General features: G+C 40.9%; 1 protein-coding gene across 3 annotated transcripts in view; it reads right to left on the bottom strand.

Moving 5' to 3' along the window:
• Nucleotides 1-22746, bottom strand: part of ANXA6 (annexin A6) — a 779963-nt gene that overhangs the window by 269348 nt on the left and 487869 nt on the right. For all 3 annotated transcript variants that reach the window (XM_044075649.1, XM_044075650.1, XM_044075651.1), the window contains exon 15: nt 7051-7132. In XM_044075649.1, the coding sequence (XP_043931584.1) occupies nt 7051-7132 (82 nt within the window). The remainder of the gene's footprint in view (nt 1-7050; nt 7133-22746) is intronic.

The following is a 22746-nucleotide window of genomic DNA, read 5'->3' as shown; positions in this document are numbered from 1 at the left end:
GTGGCATTTCCTCTTTTAAGAACTCAGCAGCTTAGAGCAGTGCCATTGTCTACAAGGGTGACATTTCCCCTTTTAGAAACTCAGCAGCTTAGAGCAGTGCCATTGTCTACAAGGGTGGCATTTCTCTTTTAGGAAATCAGCAGCTTAAAGCAATGACATTGTCTACAAGAGTGGCATTTCCTATTTTACGAACTCAGTAGCTTAGAGCATTGCCATTTTCTACAAAAGTGGCATTTCCTCTTTTAGGTACTCAGCAACTTAGAGCAGTGCCATTGTCTACAAAAGTGGCAATTCCTCTTTTAGGTACTCAGAAGCTTAGAGCAGTGCCATTGTTTACAAGAGTGGTATTTCCTCTTTTAGGAACTCAACAGCTTAGAGCAGTGCCATTGTCTACAAAAGTGGCATTTCCTCTTTTAAGAACTCAGCAGCTTAGAACAGTGTCATTGTCTACAAGGATGGCATTTCCTTTTTTAGGATCTCAGCAGCTTAGAGCAGTGCCATTGTCTACAAGAGTAGCATTTCCTCATTTAGGAACTCAGCAGCTTAGAGTATTGTCATTGTCTACAAGGTTGGCATTTCCTGTTTTAGGAATTCAGCAGCTTAGAACAGTGTCATTGTCTACAAAAGTCACATTTCCTGTTTTAGGAACTCAGCAACTTAGAGCAGTGCCACTGTCTACAAGGGTGGCATTTCCTCTTTAAGGAACTCAGCAGCTTAGAGCAGTGCCAATGTCTACTAAAGTGGCATTTCCCCTTTTAGGAACTCATCAGCTTAGAACAGTGCCATTGTCTACAAGGGTGGCATTTCATCTTTTAGGAACTCAGCAGCTTAGAGTAGTGCCATTGTCTTCAAATATGGCATTTTCTCTGTTAGGAACTCAGCAGCTTAGATCAATGCCATTGTCTGCAAAAGTGGCATTTCCTCTTTTAGGAACTCAGCAGCTTAGAGCAGTTCCACTGTCTATAAGGGTGACATTTCCTCTTTTAGGAACTCAGCAGCTTAGAGCAGTGCCATTCTCTACAAAAGTGGCGTTTCCTGTTTTAGGAACTCAGCAGTTTACAGCAGTGTCATTGTCTACAAAAGTGGCATTTCCTCTTTTAAGAACTCAGCAGCTTGGGCGGCCGCGGTGACGCAGCGGTTAGCATTGCCACCTCACAGCAATAGGTTCTCCAGCTCAATCCTCGGCTGGGGTGCCCTCTGTGTGGAGTCTGCATGTCCTCCCTGTGGTCGTGTGAGTTTTCTCTGGGTGCTCCGGTTTCCTCCCACATCCCAAATACATGCTGTAGGTGTATTGGCTACTCTAAATTGGCCCTAGGCATGAGTGTGTGCATGTGTGTGCTTTCTGTGGAAGGTTGGGTGCCTGGCTGGCGACTCAACACTGTAAAACTCCACTGCCAATCATGAGCAGACAGGTGATCCACTGTGGCGACCCCTAACACAGAAAAAGCCAGAAGAAGAAGAAGGAACTCAGCAGCTTAGAGCAGTGTAATTGTCTACAAAAGTGGTATTTCCTCTTTTAGGAACTCAGCAGCTTAGAGCAGTGCCATTGTCTACAAAGGTGGCATTTCCTCTTTTAGGAAGTCAGCAGCTTAGAGGAGTGCCATTGTCTACAAGGGTGGCATTTCCTCTTTTAGGAATTCAGCAGCTTAGAGCAGTGCCATTGTCTACAAGGGTGGCATTTCCTCTTTCAGGAACTCAGCAGCTAAGAGGAGTGCCATTGTCTACAAGGGTGGCATTTCCTCTTTTGGGAACTCAGCAGCTTAGAACAGTGCCATTGTTTACAAGGGTGACATTTCCTCTTTCAGAAAATCAGCAGCTTAGAGGAGTGCCATTGTCTACAAGAGTGGCATTTCCTCTTTTGGGAACTCAGCAGCTTAGATCAGTGCCATTGTCTACAAAAGTATAATTTCCTCTTTTAGGAACTCAGCAGCTTGGAGCAGTGCCATTGTCTACAAGGGTGGCATTTCCTCTTTTAGGAACTCAGCAGTTTAGAACATTGGCATTGTCTACAAGGGTGGCATTTCCTGTTTTTGGAATTCAGCAGCTTAGAACAGTGCCATTGTTTACAAGGGTGACATTTCCTCTTTCAGAAAATCAGCAACTTAGAGGAGTGCCATTGTCTACAAGAGTGGCATTTCCTCTTTTGGGAACTCAGCAGCTTAGATCAGTGCCATTGTCTACAAGGGTGGCATTTCCTCTTTTGGGAACTTAGCAGTTTAGAGCAGTGCCATTGTCTACAAGAGTGGCATTTCCTCTTTTAGGAACTCAGCAGCTTAGAGCAGTGCCATTGTCTGCAAGGGTGGAATTTCCTGTTTTAGTACTCAGCAGCTTAGACAGTGTCATTGTCTACAAGGGTGGCATTTCCTCTCTTTAATCCCTGACCCACCATTGCATAATAGCTGCCCCATGGTTTGCCATGTAAAAAGCATCAACAAGAGCATGTTGCTTGCTTCCACAAGCAAAGCAACCTCTCAGGACTGACCTGCCCCCACTGAAGCTCATGCTTCATTTGATCTCTGGTTTCCAGTGAGGGCTGTACTACGGGATCCAGAACCCTGGGTATGCATTGCCAAACTCTCCCCCAAAGAGAAAGATGAACCGGCTAAGCCATGTCACCCCTGTATTTCCCCTGCCTACTCTAGTTGATGCCTGAGCCTATAATATAATTTGGGTTGCATGGGCCATATTCAGGGCTTTATCCCTTTATGCAGATTGACTTGGCTAAGAAACATAAATGCTTCTGTTTTGTCCTCAGGTCATTAATCTGTTAGCCTCTGTTCATGCATGATGTGGATAGTGGTTGTGGGTATTTGTATGGTATGGTTATTTTTTTGTACTTTTCTTGTTTTGTTTAATAAATATGAATAGTCACATAATTAACAGTATTTAAGCAACCCAGAATAGCAACACAGTTGTATTGACTGATGAAGCAGTACAATGGTGATGGTCTTGTTTGGAGTCAATCACCACATTTAACAATAAGGAGTCACATGTTGTGTCTTGGATTTTTTTGTCTTGTAGCTTATGTATCATGTTTCATAATTTACACATAAATATGTTTTAGTTATTTGGCAGAGATAGTGAAAAATGTATGTATGCTGACAGTACGGTTGTCTTTGTTGCTGTAGTTACCTGGCAAGCCATTTAGGTAAAGTTAGGAAAACCTAAACAGTAGTTTTAATTTAGACAGAACAGAATGAAACACAGTAAATAAAGTTTAAATGTAAATGATCATTTATCACAATGGCCCAGTTGAATTGGAATATTCAAATGCATCATCTAGGGATAAACAATTGTAGGTTATTGGATATATAATGTATTTATGATAACATATGGATTGTGGACTGTCTTCAGTGTGACATACAATGTTAATTATTGTAGAACTCTTTTGCAGACTTGAAAGTTTGTTGAAGATTAATTATATGAGTGATGATATTTATAAAAATGTTAGGTACATTATAGTTTTACTGTATTTATATGTCATAATATGCACTAACTCCAGTGAAGTACTGATGGCAAAAGCTTATGCGTGTATACTGAGAAACATCAAGAAAAAACAAAGGAAAATACAATGAAAAAGTACAGACATTTTTAATGGGAATTTTAAAAGAAAACACGGTGGATAAAATTTAGTGAAAGACTTGAGCTTGATTTCATTACATTGATGATACAGGCTTGAGTTAATGAAAGCCTATTTTATTTGAAATGTTTGTTTTCTGAAGTGAGGATTACAATTTCTGGGTTGTGCTCATACCAGACATGCATATTTTATATGCCAGAAATAAAGCAACAAAGGGATTGCCAGTTCTGCTTATAGACGGCAGCACATTACAAATGGCCTTCATTATAAGATTTTTATTTAAGACTTCATGCGCAGATCTGTTTTCTGCAGTGAAACAAAATTACACTAGACAATATATTTACATAGTTTTAAATGATAGACTTTTCTTCATCTTTTTTTCACAGTAGAGGCACTCCACCTCACAAGGAAGGTGTCCTTTGACAAATGCACAGCACAGGCACCCTATGCTGGCTTACAATTGTACAAAGTAAAAGCTGATCTGGGTATTGTCAGTGAACAGATTGGTCTTATTATTTAGAACCATTGTGATATCTAACTCAATTATGTTGCATAACACTATTTCTAGCAGTAAGCCCTGAGGTATCCAACTAGCCATCAACTTCTTGATCAACAGTTTCTGATTACCCACTATCCTTTGCCTCCTACTTGCTAACTCATTTCTAATCCATTTCTCCACCTTGCTGTATGCCACGTTGCAGTGTTTAATTTTTTATCTTTAATTCATTTTTATGATCAATTGTTTACATATAAAATATGTTATTCATTTGGTTTCTGTATTTTATTTCCTAGGTGTTCCTTTTCTGGTTTACTGTATCAGCAAAATGAAGCTTGAAACCAGGTCCCAGAGACCACCACTAAAACCACAGGAAACTTTATTTTACAAAAAACAATACTGAGCTCTTTCATCGAGTGTAACAATGACTTTATCAGAATGCAAAAAAAATCAAAGCAATGCTCACATTTAAATACTTCTTCTCCCAGTCACATGATTAATCAAGACCAATCAAAGCCCCCCGTTATAAAGTCATTTGCATCAAGTATGAGTGTACAAATTAAGTTTATATGTACCTATAATTAGAGCCCTGGAAACATTCAAATCTAATAGGGATGCAGATGTAAACACTAATGTCCTTCAAGCCAGTTTTCTTTCCACATACATGAAAACTACTCTAAACAGCTAGATCAGTTAAGCAACTTATGTGCAGACAAAAAAAAAAAGACTTTCCTGGCTTTTTCTCATTTTTTTAAAATTCAGGAAATAGTCAAACGTGGGTTCATGAGGTACAGACCTCTGCAGTCTTATCAGAAAGACAAAGCTGAGCTGCCCTCTGGGCAGTAAGTATTAAACAAGAAAAACAAAGAACCAATGAAAACATACATAAAAACTGAAGCCCAAGTGCTCTAAGCTACGCAGGACTAGCAGTAATTTCTCTAAGTTTCACTTAGAGCAATCACTACTTAATCCAAGACAGCCTGTACATCATCCCAAACAGATTTACTCAGATTAGAAAATAAAATGCAGCTTTACTCAATGCAGCCAACAAAAATGTCCCACTCCTGTATGCATCATAGCTTTGTCATGTGAAATTTTAAGACATCAGACTGTCATCTGTTGTAACTACAAAAGATTCAGATAAATTTCATAGGGGTTGAATCTAATAAATCATTTGAAGGGACTGAAAAAATCTTGTTTTAAGGCCTTGTGAAATATCATGTACCATGGATATAATAATTAGCAACTCCAATGTTACACTGACCTCATTTTATTACATAATCTTTATACCGAGGAGGATTTTTTGTGTAACAGCTGCTCATCTTAAGCAAGTTAATAACACGGGATACAAATTCAGTAAAGCACTACATTGCATGCTCAGATCAGTCAAAGACAAACACAATGGGAATATTATTTACAGCTTTGTTTTATCTAGTTCTTGAATATTTGAATCATTCAGACACCATATAAACCCAGAAAGAAACCTACAAGGGAAGACATATAGAAATATTTATTTATTTTTGTGCATTTACATTGTATTAACAGAATTAGCTCTGCTGAGTAGTGTCCATTTTCAGAGAGGACCTAGGTATAAAACTCCTGTTCATAAGAAAAAAAAGAGAAAAGCAAATAATACAAAAAGTAATTTGCAGATGTCATAACTATATATTTACTAAAAGGTTGGATAAAAATTGAAAGTTTATCTTTGAATACGTTTTGCAGTGAATATCATAGTGGCGTGATAATTAACACTGTTATCTAATAGCACTTAGCCTCTTGATTTGAATCTGACCTAGTGTGCCTTGTGTCTGGAATTTACATTTTCTGCTTATATTTCTGTGTCTTTCTGTCATGGCCTCAAGTTCCAATGACGGTTCAGAAACTTACTGGCAATACTACACTGTTCCTTGCAATGTATGTCAGTGTAGAAGTGTAAGGGTTTGAGCATTTTCCATTTTGGCTTGGGATTCCTGTCTTGAATGTTTAGCTTGCTAGAACAACTGCATCCCTGTAACTCTGAAGAGAATACTGATAGATGACTCTATCCAGTGATAAAAAACTATTTGCACATTTTGTGGGGTGGCCTTAGATCAACTGTGCCCTAGGCAAAAGGGCTCCATGGCGCCCCTGCCCACACCACCCAGTGCCCCCATTCTGGTCTACCTACACCAAATAAATACTGGAAAAGCACTCCTGCTAGACCGGTGCCCTAGGCGGCTGCCTAGTTGGCCTATGTCTAAGGCTGGCTATGCAGTAAGTTTATACTGTCAAAAGCACAAAGGAAACATTTTCATTATACTCAAAAAAGGACCGTTATGAGTCCAATCTGCAAGTATATTGATAATGTAACTGTAAGGGATATTTCCAAATTACTGTTTAGGATAGTGTTTAATGCAAGAAAACCTTGGATTTATATATGTGTATATGTTAAAAATAATACCCTGTTTAGTAATCTGTGGGCAGTTAAGACCGCATTTTATTTCCAGACTATTATCAATAATTGACTGATATAAACATCTGCTCAAATTGAGCAATGTCCATTGATATTTTAAATGTATCATTTAATAGTAAACACAGAAGTACAGAGAGATATACAGGAACATGATAAATGATAGGGACAGTTTACCATTAAAATTTAACCCAGGAGTGCCCCTGCATTACTAATGGACAGATGCAGCTCATAAATGCTTTACCCCATGCACGGGTCTCCTCAAATTATCTATGATATGATCCCAGTTATTCTCATTAGGGGTAATACACAATTATTGATCATGGGATAGGTAAGGCCAATTTCTAAACAAATGGGATAGCTAGCCTAGTATTTACCTATGAACTTATGAACCTATCAAGCCCAAAAATTAATAGTCTGGATACTCAAAGAAGATAACATTCAAGCTGAGTGTACAAAACCAGATCTAACTCCAACATTAGTACTTAGTGTTTCTGACTCATAAAACAAAGACTTGTTGCTTACCAAATCCCTTCATGGCTTTACGCAATGCTTCACAGTCTTTGACAGGATCAAAATCAGATGCTGGATGCACAGTTCCCTTGGGCTGAAATAAACAAAGCAAGGAAAGAAAGAAGTAAATAAATAAATACTTAATTGTGAACTGCAGAGAACTATAGTGTGACATGCGAGATAGTTAGCACGCCAAGCAGAAGACGCAAAGCTGGTGAAAGTCAGATAGATAGCTTGGGTGAAGCAAAGGAGAATTAGTGAGGCAGATTAAGAAAAAAAACTCATAGTAGCCTGTAGCATAAAAAGAAGTCATGTACTCACCATAACGTTCCATCTTAGTAGTTCCACTTCATTTGTCTTCAACCTGTGGGTACTGGATCCATATGGAAGCTGAGCAGGCAAATTCACTAGCATCTGCTCCGAGCTCCAAGCTCCTCCCCTTACCCATAATACACCTCCACTACCTTCCAACCCCCAGATCGAGTTTGTTGATCCTCATACTGAGGACCTAACCTGAAGAATACTTTATGACCTAAAACTGCAGCCAAAAGGCTGTTCATATGATAAGGTCAGGGGGAAGGAGGGAGGGATGGTTGAAGACAAATGAAGTAGAACTACTCAGATGGAATGTTATGGTGCATACATAACTACTTTATCTGCAGTAGTTTACTTCATTTGGTCTTCAACCTGTGGGATAGAGTCCCCAGCTACAAAACTCCTGGGTGGCTCTCATGGAAGAATATTCCGGAGCACCGCAGAACCAAAGGATGCTCTCCTTCTAGAAGTCAAATCCAATTTGTAGTGAGAAATAAAGGTATGAGAAGAGGAGCAAGTAGCTGCAGAACAAATATTATCCAATGAGACTTTAGACCAAAAGGCCGCAAAAGTAGCCATCAACCTAGTGGAATGAGCTTTCACCTGACCCGGAGGAGACACACCTTTATCCTTATAGACCTGAAGGATGCACAAGGAAATCCACCTAGCAATAGTGACCTTGGAGATAGGTTTATCCATAAAGGGTTTAGAGAAGGAGACAATTGATCAGATTTATGAATGTTTTTAGTCCTGTGTAAATAAAATCATAACTGTCTATGAACATCCGACAAGTGGAGTTTGTATTCCATTTTGTTAGCAAAGTTTGGGAAGAAAACAGATAAATTAATGATCTGATTGATGATAACTTGTGATGCAGCCTTAGGAAGAAAAGACGGATTGGTACGAAGGGAAACCCTATCTTTATGGAAAATCATATATGGAACTTCAATGGACAAAGCTTGCAGTTCTGAAACCCTTTTACGGAGGTGATAGCTACCAGAAATGCTGTCTTCCAAGATAAGAACTTAAGATCTGTGGTTGCAGCAGGTTCAAAAGGCAGAGTGACCAAAGCTTGAAGAACCATAGTAAGGTCCCATGGAGGAACAGGATCCTTGACTGGGGGGGGGGGGGCGTAACAAGAAAGTACCTTTGATAAAGGCTTTACACAATCTGGAAGAGGCCAGGGAGGCAGAATTCTCACCCACGTGAAAATGAGAGATGGCAGCTAATTGAACTTTGATAGTAGAAGAGCTTGCTCCTTGTTGAAAAATATTGGCTAGGAAGTCAAGAATGGCAGAAATAGGAGCCGAAAGGATCTAAAATCCTTTGAGAATCCCAAAAGGAAAAACATTTCCATTTGCTGTGGTAAATCTTCCTGGTTGAAGACTTATGAGCTGCCATCAGAATAGACCTGACTGAAGAGGATAATCCAGGAGTCCTAGTGATCAGGGGAACTGGAGCAGCCAGGCTGTGAGCTTCAAACTGTCCAGGTTCAGATGAGGAACCCCCCAATGGGTGTGAAATCAGATCCTGAATGGGCTCCGAGATCCAAGGCGGAGCCAGAAGATGAGACCAAAGGAAGGGAAACCATATCTGGCGAGGCCAAAATGGGGCAACAAGGATCCCATTGCTCCCCAGTTGATGAGCTTTCTGTAGAAACCTCGGAGTAAGAGGTACTGGGGGGGGAAGCATACAGAAGACTGGGAGGCCAAGCATGGACTAGAGCATCTTTGGGGGACTCCCCCGGCAGGGGTTCAGAGCAAAAAACTTGCTGCACTTCGCATTGGAAGATGATGCAAAGAGATCGCAGCAAGGCTGACCCCACTCCAGAAAGATCTGCTCCACTACTGAATGATTCAGAGATCACTCGTAAATCATCAGAATAGTCCGACTTGACCTGTCCGCTAGAATGTTGTACCATCCCGGAATGTGCGTTGTATGAGAAAGCGACCGGTGGAGATCGCCCATTCCCTCACTCTTATGGCCTCATGACACAGGGGGTAAGATCTGGTCCCTCCCTGTTTGTTGACATACCAGACCACTGACATGTTGTCTGATTAAATTACAATGGTTCCCAGAGGAAGAAAGGCATGAAGGGCCTGCAACGCCAAAAGGACCACCCTCATTTCTAGAACATTTATGTGCAAACTGGTTTGACAGGGGAACAAAGGTCTTGGACTGTCCTGCCCAAACAATGACCCCCCCACCCAAGTTGGGAGGCATCCATGGTCACTGTGGCTTGGACAGGGGCTGGAACAAAAGGTCATCCCTCCAAATTTCTGGAGAACATATCCACCACAGAAGGGATGACCAGCAGACTCGACTGAGGTGTATTGGATACGATAATAGAAGTTCCAACAGGGACCATTGTACTGCTAGTGTCCACTGTAGTACTCGCATATGTAACCGGGTGCAGGGAAGAAGCATTATGGTCGCTGCCATTGAACCTAAGGCCCTCAACACTGATTCTGCTGAGGGAAGATGAAAACGGTAGATCAGGGAGACATGCATCCTCAGGTTTTGTACTCTCTCTGTGGTCAGGAAGATTTTGCACTGTAGTGTGTCTATCCTTGCCCCAATGTAGTCTATCACCTGGACAGGATTTAGAAGTGATTTGGATGCATTGATTGTAATCCCCAATTGAAAAGAAAGCTTTAAGAAATAATCCATGGTTTGAGAAAGTAGACACCTGATGGAAGCAGTGAGGAGCCAATCGTCCAGGTACAGATAGACCTGAATCCCCTGAAGCCTTAGGTGGCTGCTACTACTGCCATCACTTTGGTAAACACCCTGGGAGCTGTGGTGAGACCAAAGGGCAGGGCTCAAAATTGGTAATGATTGACTCCTAGCTGGAAGTGGAGGAACCTCCTGGAGCTTCTGTGCATTTTTATGTGATAGTAGGCATCCTGGTAGTCTAACGGGCACATCCAGTTGCTCTCTTGCAGGTACATTATGATGGACTGTAGTGTGACCATCTGGAATTTTAATTTGGCAACTGACAGGTTCAGGGTAGATAGGTCCAGAATGGGCCTTAAGTCCCCCATTTTCTTTGGCACCAAAAAGAACCTGGAGTAGATGTCCCATCCGGACTGATCTGGGGGGACGGGTTCGATGGCTCGTTTTTCTAGCAGCTTGGAGATTTCCCATGCTGCTGCCTCCCTTTGCATGGGTGGTATGTCCAGGCAGTGTTTGGGAGGTTTGGGAGGAACCACAAAGGGGACAGAGTATCCTCTGGATATGATCTGAAGCACCCAGTGGTCTGATGTTATGGACTCCCATGCTGCCAGGTGCAATGACAATTGTCCCCCTACTGCCTCCAGAGTAGAGCAGTTGGGCAATCTCTCAGGGTTGCTGTCCGGGCCTGTCTGAGAAAGGTTCTCAAGACCCAAACTTCCACGGACCCCCTCTGCCTGTGGGCCGGCATCTATCCAGTCCCCCTCTGCCTGTGGGGGAAGAAGAGCTCTGAGTGTCCCAGGAATACTGTGATTTCCGGAACCACATCTTCTTTTGCCCTCTCTGATTCCAGGAAAAGGATCTCTGAGGGTTCGAGAAGTGGATTCTGATGGTAGACAGTGACTTCCCATCCTTCTCACTCTGGACTAAAGTCTCTTTGATGGTCTTACCAAAAAGAGTAGAGCCGTCATAACGGACGTTGGCAAAAGACGCCTTGAAAGGTTCCAAAAACTGACATAGTCCGAGCCAGGCATTATGCCTCATGGACACACCAGATCCAACAGCCCTAGCTGCTCTTTCGGTGGCATGTGAGAGGAGTCACACGGACATGTTGGAGACTGCTTTTAAAGTGGCCATCCTCGCGGAGAACGTGTCTCTGTCCTCCTGCGACATGGACATAGGGGAGACTCAGCCAGTTCCTTGACCAGGTCACGCTGGAGTCTTGGGATGTGGGCCAGGTAGTTCAACACCCTGATGGAAAAGGTTGCTGATGCATAAACCCACTCCCCCAAGTGTGGTCCATCATCCGAGACTCTCAGTCAGGGGGATGAACCGAGGAACTCTCTTGGTCTAGTTCTTTTTTTGTGGCTGCTGCTACCACAATAGCATCTACTGTGAAGCCCTTGTTCCACACTGGTCTATCTGATGGTGGACTCATGATCTTATCTGGATGTTTAGGGATTGGTTCCATGGTGTCCAGCTTCTTCCAGGCCAACGAGGTGACCAGGTCCACCAGGGGATCTGTGAGAGGGGGACACCCAGGAAGTAGATGGGCCCATGCCGAAAGCCTCCAGGAACACAGATTCATCAGAAGAAGGTTTGGGGGTGGACCAACCTCCCCACTGGCATAGGATTTCCATGACGTATCCAAAGGAGACATCCTTGGGAGGTAACCTGGGGGAACCTTCTCCATCATCCAAATCTGTGTCCTCAGTGAGGGACTCGGGGGAGTCCAAGTGGCTCCTCTTACATGTATGCTTGTGAAGCACGTCTGCATTGGGGCTCTCCGGGGAGATCTTGCAAGCCAATTGTTCCTCAGGGAGAACTGCCTGGGGCTCTTTGAGCATGGGCTGTCCCTTTGGTAAAATGATGGGATTCATAGACAGATCCAATGGGGTCGGGGCGTAATCCACAGACATAGTCAAGGGTCTCGATCCAGTGGAGAGAACCCTTTCTACCACATCGAATGCTGTTGAGAACGAGCCTCCTGGGGTACCAATAAAGAAGCTGCTCTCCCCGGATCTGACATAAGAATCTGAGCCAGGCCTGAAGTGGATGGAGCTCCGAGGGAGGGAACTTGGCCTGACAATGCCAGAGCCGATGAAAAAAGTTCCACTCCCTCAGATCCATCACCCAAGCTCCGGCTCCGAGAGCTACTCAGATTCAAACTGGTCATATTCGACACGCTGCAGGCAGCTGTCACCATCAAGGAGACAGGTACCATTGGCGCCAACCCCCTGACTAAGGCCATCCTTGGATTTGAGTACTCCGAACCCAGTGGATGGATCGGAGAAGGAGAAATTGGTGTGAAAAAGGGAAGCAAGCTCCCCCCTCCAGAGGGAGAGGGGGGCTGGCAAGACCCCAATCTGGATCTGAGTATGAATGAACCTTCTCATCATTTTATCCATGGCAACTTCCGATAAGATACCCGTGGATCTCAACGAGGCCACAGACTCCGACCTGGCGGGTCAAGTAACCAAGGCCCTAGATGGAGGACATGTCTCCTCCAGCTCCGGGGAGAATCTCAGAGATCAGAGCAGAGGGGAGTCATGGATCCTAGCCTGACTTTTGGCAGGAGTAGAAGGAAGGTCCAGAGACTTCTTGTGTTTCTCTGGTTTGGAAAGCTTGTCTGATTTGTGCTCTCTGTCTTTCTCTCTGCCCCTTTTATGCTCCACTTCCACAGGCTTAGAAATGGGCACATCACACAAAGAATGTGGCCATCTGCAGGAGACAATCTGTGGCCAGACTCAGTGCACCTTTTGAAGACAGGCTTGGGGTCAGCCATGTCTCTATACAAGAAAATTTCACACTAAAGAAGAAAAAGGAGAAGAAAAAGTTACCTGTTTCCCACTCAAAAACCACTCATCACACACTCAAGGCACACAGAACACTGAGGGTGGAGGGGAAGCAATACACACTAACAAACTAACTCTAAAAACTACAGGAAATTTTCTAATACGCAATGTACCAGCGAGGGGAGGAGGAGAGGGAACCTACACTAAACACCTAACACTCATATTTTTAGAAAAAAGCTGCTTAAAAAGCAATAAACCCACTCACTAACTCAGAGCTCAGGAGATCACAATGCTTCAGGCAAGACGCGGCAAACGAGATCTGGGTTTGGAAGGTAGTGGATGTGTATTATGGGTAAGGGGAGGAGCTCGGAGCTCGGATGCAGATGCTAGTGAATTTGCCAGCTCGGACCCGATACAGATCCGGTACCCACAGGTTGAAGACCAAATTAAGTAAACTACTTCAGATCTTTCTTTTATTTATTTAACTAGCAATCCTCACTATAGACTTTTATAAAATTGCAGTATTGTTTATATTCCTTGTGCTGTATCCATGAGAGGATGCAAATGCTAGCTGATACAGTTAAGTATGTAACATGATTTAATAGACATTAGCCTCCTAGTGCAAATGCCTCCATTAAGGAAGAGTGCAATTTGAAATGGAACATAGGCAATATAATAGGGCAAGTTCAGGGATATATCTCATTTGAGTCAGGGGGCATTTGATAAATGGTTTATGTTCAAAGCGAAGAGTTTCATCAGTTGTTTGTCAGTAGTTAGAACTGATTTCAGATGTGTATAAAGAACAAGACAAATTTGAATAGCCTTGTTCATAGGTTCATAGGTGTTTGCTAGGTTAACGACCACAAGGACTTTTTTAAGTCATGCATCCCAAATCTCTGACAAGTTCCAGTAACCTTGAAAAATGTAAGCAGGGGCTTGGGAGATGAAACATTTACAAGCAGGGCTCTGGGAGATGAACCATTTACAGGCTGCCTATGTCCATTAGAGACAAAGGTGCCAAGCCAGGGATGAATTTTCTGGTTAGAGCAGAGCCATACTTCAGTACTGATTTATACAATGATGAACATTAATAACTTTCCCAAATCTACCTGCAAAGTATGTCCCACATCTTCTTCCAAAACATTTGGAAGCTATCAAGCAAGCCGACATAATTTAGCTAGTGGTACAACTAGGCCGTAATTTACAGTATAATGCAATATAGAAAAAAGGACAATAATGAGGTAAAATGTTCACTACTTGTGACACAAAGTGAGGTAACAGAACAGCTCCTGATATGTAGTCAGTTCATTATCATTAGGAAGTAGGCTGTAAGATTTATGCAGGGCACTATTTATAAATGAAATATACAGCAAGTTGTTAATATGTGCCACGGATTAATGACTACAAAATGTGTGATTACAGTTGGTGCAGCAGTAGCGTTGTCACCTCACAGTAAGATGTTGTCCAGTTCGATTCTCAGCTAGAGCGTCTTCTGTGTGGAGACATGCGTGAATGGGCATACCTTCATTGAAGGTTGTGTGTCAGGGCCGGCAACTCGTCACGTAAAAATCTACTGCTAATCATTAGAGGACCGGAGTTCCGCTGTGGCGACCCATAACCGGGAAAAGCCGAAAGACACAACAACAACAACAACAATAGTTAGAGAAGTGCTAGCTACTTCCTTTTGGATGAAGAATCCCTCCTTATAAGAAATTATATCTCACACACAGGCACAGCAACCAACATGCAACTTCAAAAAGATGTACACATGAACTGTGTATGTTGACATTTTGCAAAGCACTGACCTCCCTCCTAACTGATGAACTAAATGAAGCACCACAGTGTAAAAAAGGGAAAAATCCATTAGATACTATGTCACAGGAGGATTCTAAAATGAAATATAGCAAGAGACCACAGTTACAGAAGACATCATTCCTACTGAACAGCAAACGCTTCTTATAATTTAGATAACATATTTTAGGAGCTTGATATTAATACATACCAACAGAGTCACTACTGATGTAGTAAAACTCAGACAAAATTAAGCAAGTTAGAAATGTCTGAACTAGGAGTACCAGAATGTTTTTTTATGACTTATGCTTACTAAACAAGCCTCAATCAAATAAGCATTTCATCACAAACATGAAACATATGAATTTAGAATGGCATTATTTCAATGATACTTAATCAGTATACTATACCTGCTTACTATTTTCCATTTTGAAAAACAGAGTAGTCATTTCTGAAAGTGAATAAGACCATATTCTCAGCTGAATAAGTGTGAAAAATTATTCTGAAAGAAAAACAAATGCTGAACGCATACGTTTCACCTAAGAGTCAGTCATAGGTATAGATTCATAGGCATATAGTAGGCTAATGACCACCAGGGCCTTTATAAGCCTAGCTGTGCAACCCAACTGAATTGTGTCCCTCTGTATCATGGGCATTTGTTAAGATGGGGTATGTTAGGAAGTTTCTAAAGGTTGTGTGGGAGTATGTTAGTTTGTGCATAGTTGCTGTCTGTCTCTGTCTATCAGAGACACAGAACTTATGTGGGCATAGTAAATATTGTAGACTATCAGTATGAAGTCTATTACAAACCTAGTCAATAAAACACACACACACACACACACACACACACACACACACACACACACACACACACACACACACACACACACACACACACACACACACACACACACACACCTTCAGTGAGGGTTATTTTACTGATGTACAGAAATTGTTTTGAAATTCACCTCCACCCTTCAGTTACTGTAGGAGCAGGTGTCAAACATTATTTACTGCTCTGAATAGCTTTTGTAGAAGCACGGGCATGTATTAAAATAATTAGGACAAAAATGTCGAACCTGCCCCAATCAACAGAGTTCACTTAGGGGTTGCAGTGCTGATTCTCAAAAGAAAAATGCTTGCAATAATGCTATGTTATGATAAACGTGTTTTACATGGCTCACAGTTATAATGGTGGGACAACCATTTGCAACATTGGAAGATGCAACATTTTAGATATATTTTAGTCACTTGGAGGTTGAGAAGTATAAAAAAACAGCTTATGTCAGATTTATTTTTGAAGAATGTGGATAGGGATGGATAACCCATGTGGGGAGTTCCTGTGGGAGAGCAGAAGCTCAACAGGTGCCACTCTCGCCTTTGGTGCTAGAAGATCAGAAGGCTGTGGTGGGTTCTATTCCCACACCAGGTAGTTGGAATAATTTTTCAATACTGACACTGCAGTGCAGTTTAAGGGGTGGGGTGAGGCGAGTGCTACATTCCTGAATGTGCAGTCCTACCAATGAGACATTAAACCAAGGCCGCATCTGTCTGAGTTGGTGGTAGCACAGGTGAATGAAACAGATCACGTAGCACTTATTAAAAAGAGTTCTCCAGTGACCTGGCCAAATTTGACTAGTAATTATGAATTCCACTTTGAGTATCCCCTGAAAAGAGGCCATTCTCCTACTGGGATTAACCTGGCCACAAAAGTGTAAATGAATACTACTGGCAACAGACATATAGGAATTCTCAGTCATTGTTTCTTTAAGCATGGGTGCTACTTTAAGAGGGTGCATGTGTCTGTGTAATATGATAGTGAACTCTTAGTCATTTTGCTACATTAAAACCTATGTGTAGATGCACTTCTGTACCTCATCCCTTTATTACAAGGCCCTTTGTTTGTTGGCAGTTGGCACAGAGGATTAAGGAGCTATTAACAAATTGTTTTCTGTGGTCTAGTAGTCCAAGGTTTGATTTCCTCAGCATCTATTGCCCGACAGTGAGCAAGTCACTTAAACAGACAGCACTCCCAGGCTAAGTCTGAAAATGGTCCATGGGGATCACTTCTCTACCCATGGTAAACAAATGCACATAAAATAATCCTGTTCATATTTATTTTGAGGTACAGAACATATATACATAAAATCTCAACACTGCTTCTCACAAACACTGTCTCTTTTTATACAACCGTCAATGAACTGAAGATATCATATGTGCATGTTTGTCAGCAGAGCATTCAGCTCCACCTAAAGATGTCCTTCTGATACAATTAATGCTTAGAAAATAGACTAAGCAAGAGTTAATCGAAGTGTCTTTCCTGATGTAATTATTAAGAGATACGAATCCACAAAATGCTTGAAGAGCATGGTGACTGTTGGAAGCTAGTTAAAGGTCAAAGGCTAGTAAACATGAAGCTCTGAGTATCAGCAAGTAATTAGAAGTATTTAACAAGGAAAATTCCAAAGGGTGGTGATGTAGCCATAGCCATGCCAGTAACATGTAATGTGTCCTAGGGGCCGGGTCTACTCTTGCTCAATTTCCCTATGTATTATTGAATAATGGCATTAGGAGCAGAATGACTGCCTATAGGGCAGCACCAAAACAAAGGTTATTGTCTTATAGGGTTAAAAAAAGGGAACTAGTTGCTAGATGATTGGGTCTTATGCCTGGGCTGATCAGGAAATTAACAAGTGAAATGAAATGCCATAAATGTCAAGGTCTTACATTTGATTTTAGTCTTTTTTTTCAGAACACCACTGGTTTTGTAAGTGTAGCTGTGGTGGTGGTGGTGCTGCGATAGCGTTGTCGCCTCACAGTAAGACGTCCTGTTCGATTCTCAGCTAAAACGTCTTCTGTGTGGAGACATGCATGAATGGGCGTACCTTCGTTGAAGGTTGTGCGTCAGGGCTGGCAACTCGGTACGTAAAAATCTACTGCCAATCATTAGCGGACCGGAGTTCCCCTGTGGCGACCCCTAACCGGGAAAAGCCGAAAGATACAACAACAACTGGTTTTGTAAGTATTAGTTCTTGCTGTAGAGATTGCGTGCCTGGGGGAGGGGAATTGGATAATAGAATTTAGACTACAGTCACTGGCAAACATAGTTATCCACAGCTCTGGATTTACAGTTTGGAAATCTGAGAAACATATGCCAAAAGCATAGCAATGAACCCTTAGGTACACACTTAGGCTACCTGCTTACTCTCTGAGGTACCATTTGCCCCTTGACTACATGGGTTCCATCTTTCAGCTATTTTGCTGTCTATCTTACTGCATAAGGATATGCATTTAGGCTTCTTAGTTCATTCATAATAGCAGAATGAGGGATAGCGCTGAACAGAGTTGTAGTCCTGGGCACTTCCCCTGACTGGTGGATCTTAACCTACAGAAAAAAAGCAAAACTTAGATCTCAAAAGGAAGCTTTTTTACAGCTTTGAAGATCATTAATAATAATAAAATGTTTTGTATGTTGCAACTATACAGAGCTGTTTTCTACAAATATAGCTAGCACTTTGTCATAGTCCTCAGCACACAATGGCACAGATGGGAATGCAAGATTGGTATTCACTTATGAAGCTGCAGTATTCTTCCAGCTTCATGAATGAATGAATGCTGGTTTTGTACTTGTATTCAATTGGCACCTTCTGACTGTTTTCTCAACAGGCAGCACCCCAGGACAGCTGCCTCCTTTGCCTTGCCCTAGTTACGACACTAGTGTTAAATACTGAAATACACATATTCCCCAACAGCTGATGTTACCTTTCCAGGCTAATAGTGACTTCTCCATGCCTATAATTTGCTGGTGATTTTCCTATTTGTCATTTGATTAAATCACATGAAAATACAAAAAAATAGTCTAATGTAGACTGAATAAGAGTTCAGGCTGTGATTTAATTGGTTGTATTATTATGTGATGGTTCAGAGCTTGGGTTGCCACATATAATTAGGTCAGTTGCAACAGTAAACATATTTAAGACAGAATTAGACATACAGTCAGGACAAAGTAAATTTAGTTTTTGTCACACATGGGCCAGTATAAGGACATTTTATGTTGCTGCGTGTCAGAAGTGCAAGGCCCAGTCTTGAAAGTCTCAACACACTGAGAAATAAACTACATCTCAAACAAATAAAAGGGAATTCTGAAACTCACTCTCACTATTAAATAATTTTTTTTGACCCTTGCATTTCATAATGTGTACCTCCCACAATCCCTGCTATTCATACTGTACATATATATATATATATATATATATATAAAACAGATAAATAGATAGATATTTATATACATACATGTGCTAAATCCAAGATCACTGTACCTTAGAATGGGCAATGAGGCCTTCTCTGACATATCACACCCTCAGACTTACTATATGTAATCCCCATCCCAACTTTCATTCTTCCAGATTTCTTACTCCAAGAACTGTAACTAATGGCATTTGATTTTCAACAGAAACCCTTCTTATCTGTATCTAGGTATACATTCAGGCAAATGTTTGTCTTAAAGTTAATGGCGGTTGTGTGTGTGTGTGTGTGTGTGTGTGTGTGTGTGTGTGTGTGTGTGTGTGTGTGTTTTATATGGTAAAAAGGTTTTAATTTTTAATGCATTTACTAGGCTGCATAGAGCAGATTCAAAGTATACTATTCAGTATGCAGAAGCATGCATAACATTATCGGTGTTCTGTATCATTACAGTATGCTGCTGTCTAAAGTTATATAACATAAAATAAAATCTGAGAAGCTCTTCAGTTTCATCTCTAGTTTGGAAAGTTCAGAATTCCACCAGAGATTCTAGTTTCTGAACCTCCATTAAGGATCATTTAGAATCTGTTTGCAAATGAATGGCATTTAACACAAAGATAATGCTGATATTAACCATTCTCAGTTAACAGGTATATAGAGCAGCCATCTTTCTTAAGATGTGTTCACATCTCCAAGATCCTTGGCAGTCTAAACAAGAAAACAAACAGAATCCAAGCTGCTCAGTAAACATCCAACTTCATTACCAATCTGGTACCTTAGCCATTTGCCTTCACAGGATATGATATCAAAGGTTTAATTAGCTACTTTTATACAGATAAGAACTCAACTAACTTAAAATAAAGCAATCAATCAATTTAACAACTGTAAATACATTTAAATATCAAAATTCCTTTAAAATTACTTTCACCACAACTCAAGTCATTCAAATGCATTCAAAGACACACATTAACTTCCTGATTTAAACACCTGGGGAATAAAGTTCTAAAATTTAATATCATTTTCATTTACAATTCATTTAATTTACTTGCAAAATCACCCCCTCTGGGAAGAAAACGTTGTGTCAATGCACTAAAAAAGAACCCAGCATCTGATCCCCTGTGATCCTTAATAAAATGTTCTGCCACCAGACTTTTCATATACTGATTCCTTGTATCACCTAAGTGTTCTAAAATACAAACTTTAACTTTATGTTTAGTTTAATCCACATACCAAGCTGGAAACCTACAATCACAACCGATAACATAAACCACCACCTGGACTCACAACATTTGTCATTTGCAACAAACTTTCTCCCATTAATTTTTGTTCCAGTAAGATTTTTAACTTTAGAACATACATTACAATTCTCATAAGCAAACATACCCTTGAGATCTAATAATGGAGCTTGTTGCTTGTGAGCAAAATTCAAAATTTCTTTCAAATTGTTGTATATCATATATGAAAAAGTAACATGTTTAGGAAAAAGGTTTCTCTACCACCTCATCATTACTAACTAAATATCACAGATCCCTAATAATATACGCCAAAATATGGGAGAAATGTGAATACCTTGAAACAAAAAACTATTTTCATTGCTTCTTACTACATTTCTATCATCGGTCTCATTATATCATCCTACATTATATATTCTCATCTATTCACCTTCCCTTCCGATAGTCTTTTTTTAGCTCTATTATATTTTATTTATTTATTTTTATTTTGTTTTATTTTACATTTGTTAACTGGGATAGTCCGACTGGATACATGTCCATTTTCAGCTTAGGCCCAGGAAGAAAAACTCCACAATAATAAAAATTAATAATAGTAATAAACAGTACAATAATATTAAAGAGAGCAGAGGAGATAGATACAATGCAAAGGTGATAGAGACAGATGCAATATGTCAGATAGTTCACCACAGTAGGAACACTAATACGTATGCAGAAAGTTAATAAAGTGAGAGAAGAAATAGGATCTGTACACAAATTAGAGTACATTAGGGCAACAACCGTGTAGAGAAATGTTACACTCAGCAGGCATAACTGTACATTAAGGTATAACATAACAGATGGGTGGAGTATCTGCTTGCTGATGGTCTACTAGCTAAGAAAAGACCGTAAATGTTAAAATGAGTTAGTCACGGTTTAGGCATGGACAGCCAGTTAGCCCTTAAGTATTTCTGAGGCCTTTTTGTAAGGTTTGCAGGAAGAAGGTTCCAAGTTTTACCCACAGAGTTAGCAAACAGGGAATCACCTGCTGTATTATTGGATTTTAGGGTTTGGACTGATAGCTTGTTGGATGAACAAAGTGGCCTGATAGCATTATATGGGCTAATAATACTCTTAAGGCTTGGTGTTTTATCCAGATGGTTAAGTATTTTGTGAGCTACTATGAGCTGGTTAAGCTTAAGTATGGAAGGAAATTCCAGCCAGTCAAGTTCAGTTAGGTTTTTGCAGTGGTGTATCCTGTATGCCATACCAGTGGAGAATCTAGCTATATGGTAGTAACAGGAAGATAGTTTGCTGAGGTTAGCTTTAGAGAGATGTGAAAATATAGGTGAGGCATATAGGAGAGTGGAGAGGAGATGGGTTCGGGCAATAGCACACCTAGCAAAAGGGGTTAGAAAAGGTTTGACTTTATAGAGGGATCCTATTTTTTTGTTGACGGACTTAATCGTATGGTCTATGTGTGCATCAAATTTGAGGTTAGTATCTATGATATCTCCAAGGAGCTTAGTCTGGTTATCAGGAGAGATGATTGCACCATTGTTAGACTTAACAGTAAATAAAGGAACAGTAGATCTAGAGGTGGGAGAGAAAAGCAGCAGCTTGGTTTTGTTGGGATTCAAAAGAAGTTGTCGATCAGTTAGCCAGTTTTCTATGCTGTTAAACGTATGCTGGGTTAGGGTTATCAGACTGGCTGGTGAGGTGGAAAAGCAAATTAACGTGGAATCATCTGCATATTGAATACATTGTCCCCTTGGGATAGTGGTATGAAGGTCATTTATGAAGATAGATAAGAGGAGGGGACCAAGAATGGAGCCCTGAGGGACTCTTAAGGTGACTGGGAGAGGTGATGACAGTTTGTCCTGCCATAAGACAGCCTTCTGTCTTCCCCATAGATAGGACTGAAACCATTGTAGAGAGTGATCATCCAGGAAGACAGCTTTCAAGGTATTAAGCAGAAGATGATGGCTGACCATATCAAAGGCCTTAGAGAGGTCCAGAAAGAGAGCAGATGATAGTATGTTGTTGTTGCTATTAAGATTGATGACATTGGCGAATGCTAAGAGAGCTGATGTGGTGCTGTGGTGTGGTCTGAAACTGTGCTGGGACTCTGTAAGAAGTTTATTGTGGTTGAGGTAGTCCATAAGTTGTATATGGACACACTTTTCCAAAAGTTTTGCTAGAGGTGAGAGAATGGCTATGGGCCTATAGCTGGACGATTCTGTGCAACTACCTCCTTTATATAGGGGTATTACATGTGAAATTTTCCAGATCGATGGAATGGTTGCCTTGGAAATGGATCTATTAATGAGGGTAGAGACTGGGATAGTGATGGTGTCAGCAGCTAGTTGCAGGAATTCAGCTATTAATTTGTGTGCTGTGTAGCCTCGATCTTTAAGTTTATTTTCTGCCCCAATCAATTCTTTCTCTCTTAAAGTTTCATATGACATATTTTTTTAAAATTCTCCAAAGTTCATTTTAAGGTAATAAATCAACCAGATCACGAGGATGCATACTATTTGATTATAAAAAAATATTTACTGCCGTCTCCTTTCTAAAAGGTTTACAGTTAACACTTTTCTCCTCCTCAACATATAATTTGACATCTAGATAATTAATAGACTTCCTATTTAATTCATAAGCAAATTTGAGTCCATGGGGATTTT

The sequence above is a fragment of the Protopterus annectens genome, chromosome 6.part1 (assembly GCF_019279795.1).
Source record: "Protopterus annectens isolate FY-2018-M chromosome 6.part1, PAN1.0, whole genome shotgun sequence".
NCBI lineage: Eukaryota > Metazoa > Chordata > Ceratodontiformes > Protopteridae > Protopterus > Protopterus annectens.
The sequence above is the reverse complement of the archived record's forward strand: the minus strand, read 5'-3'. Positions and strand labels throughout refer to the sequence as shown.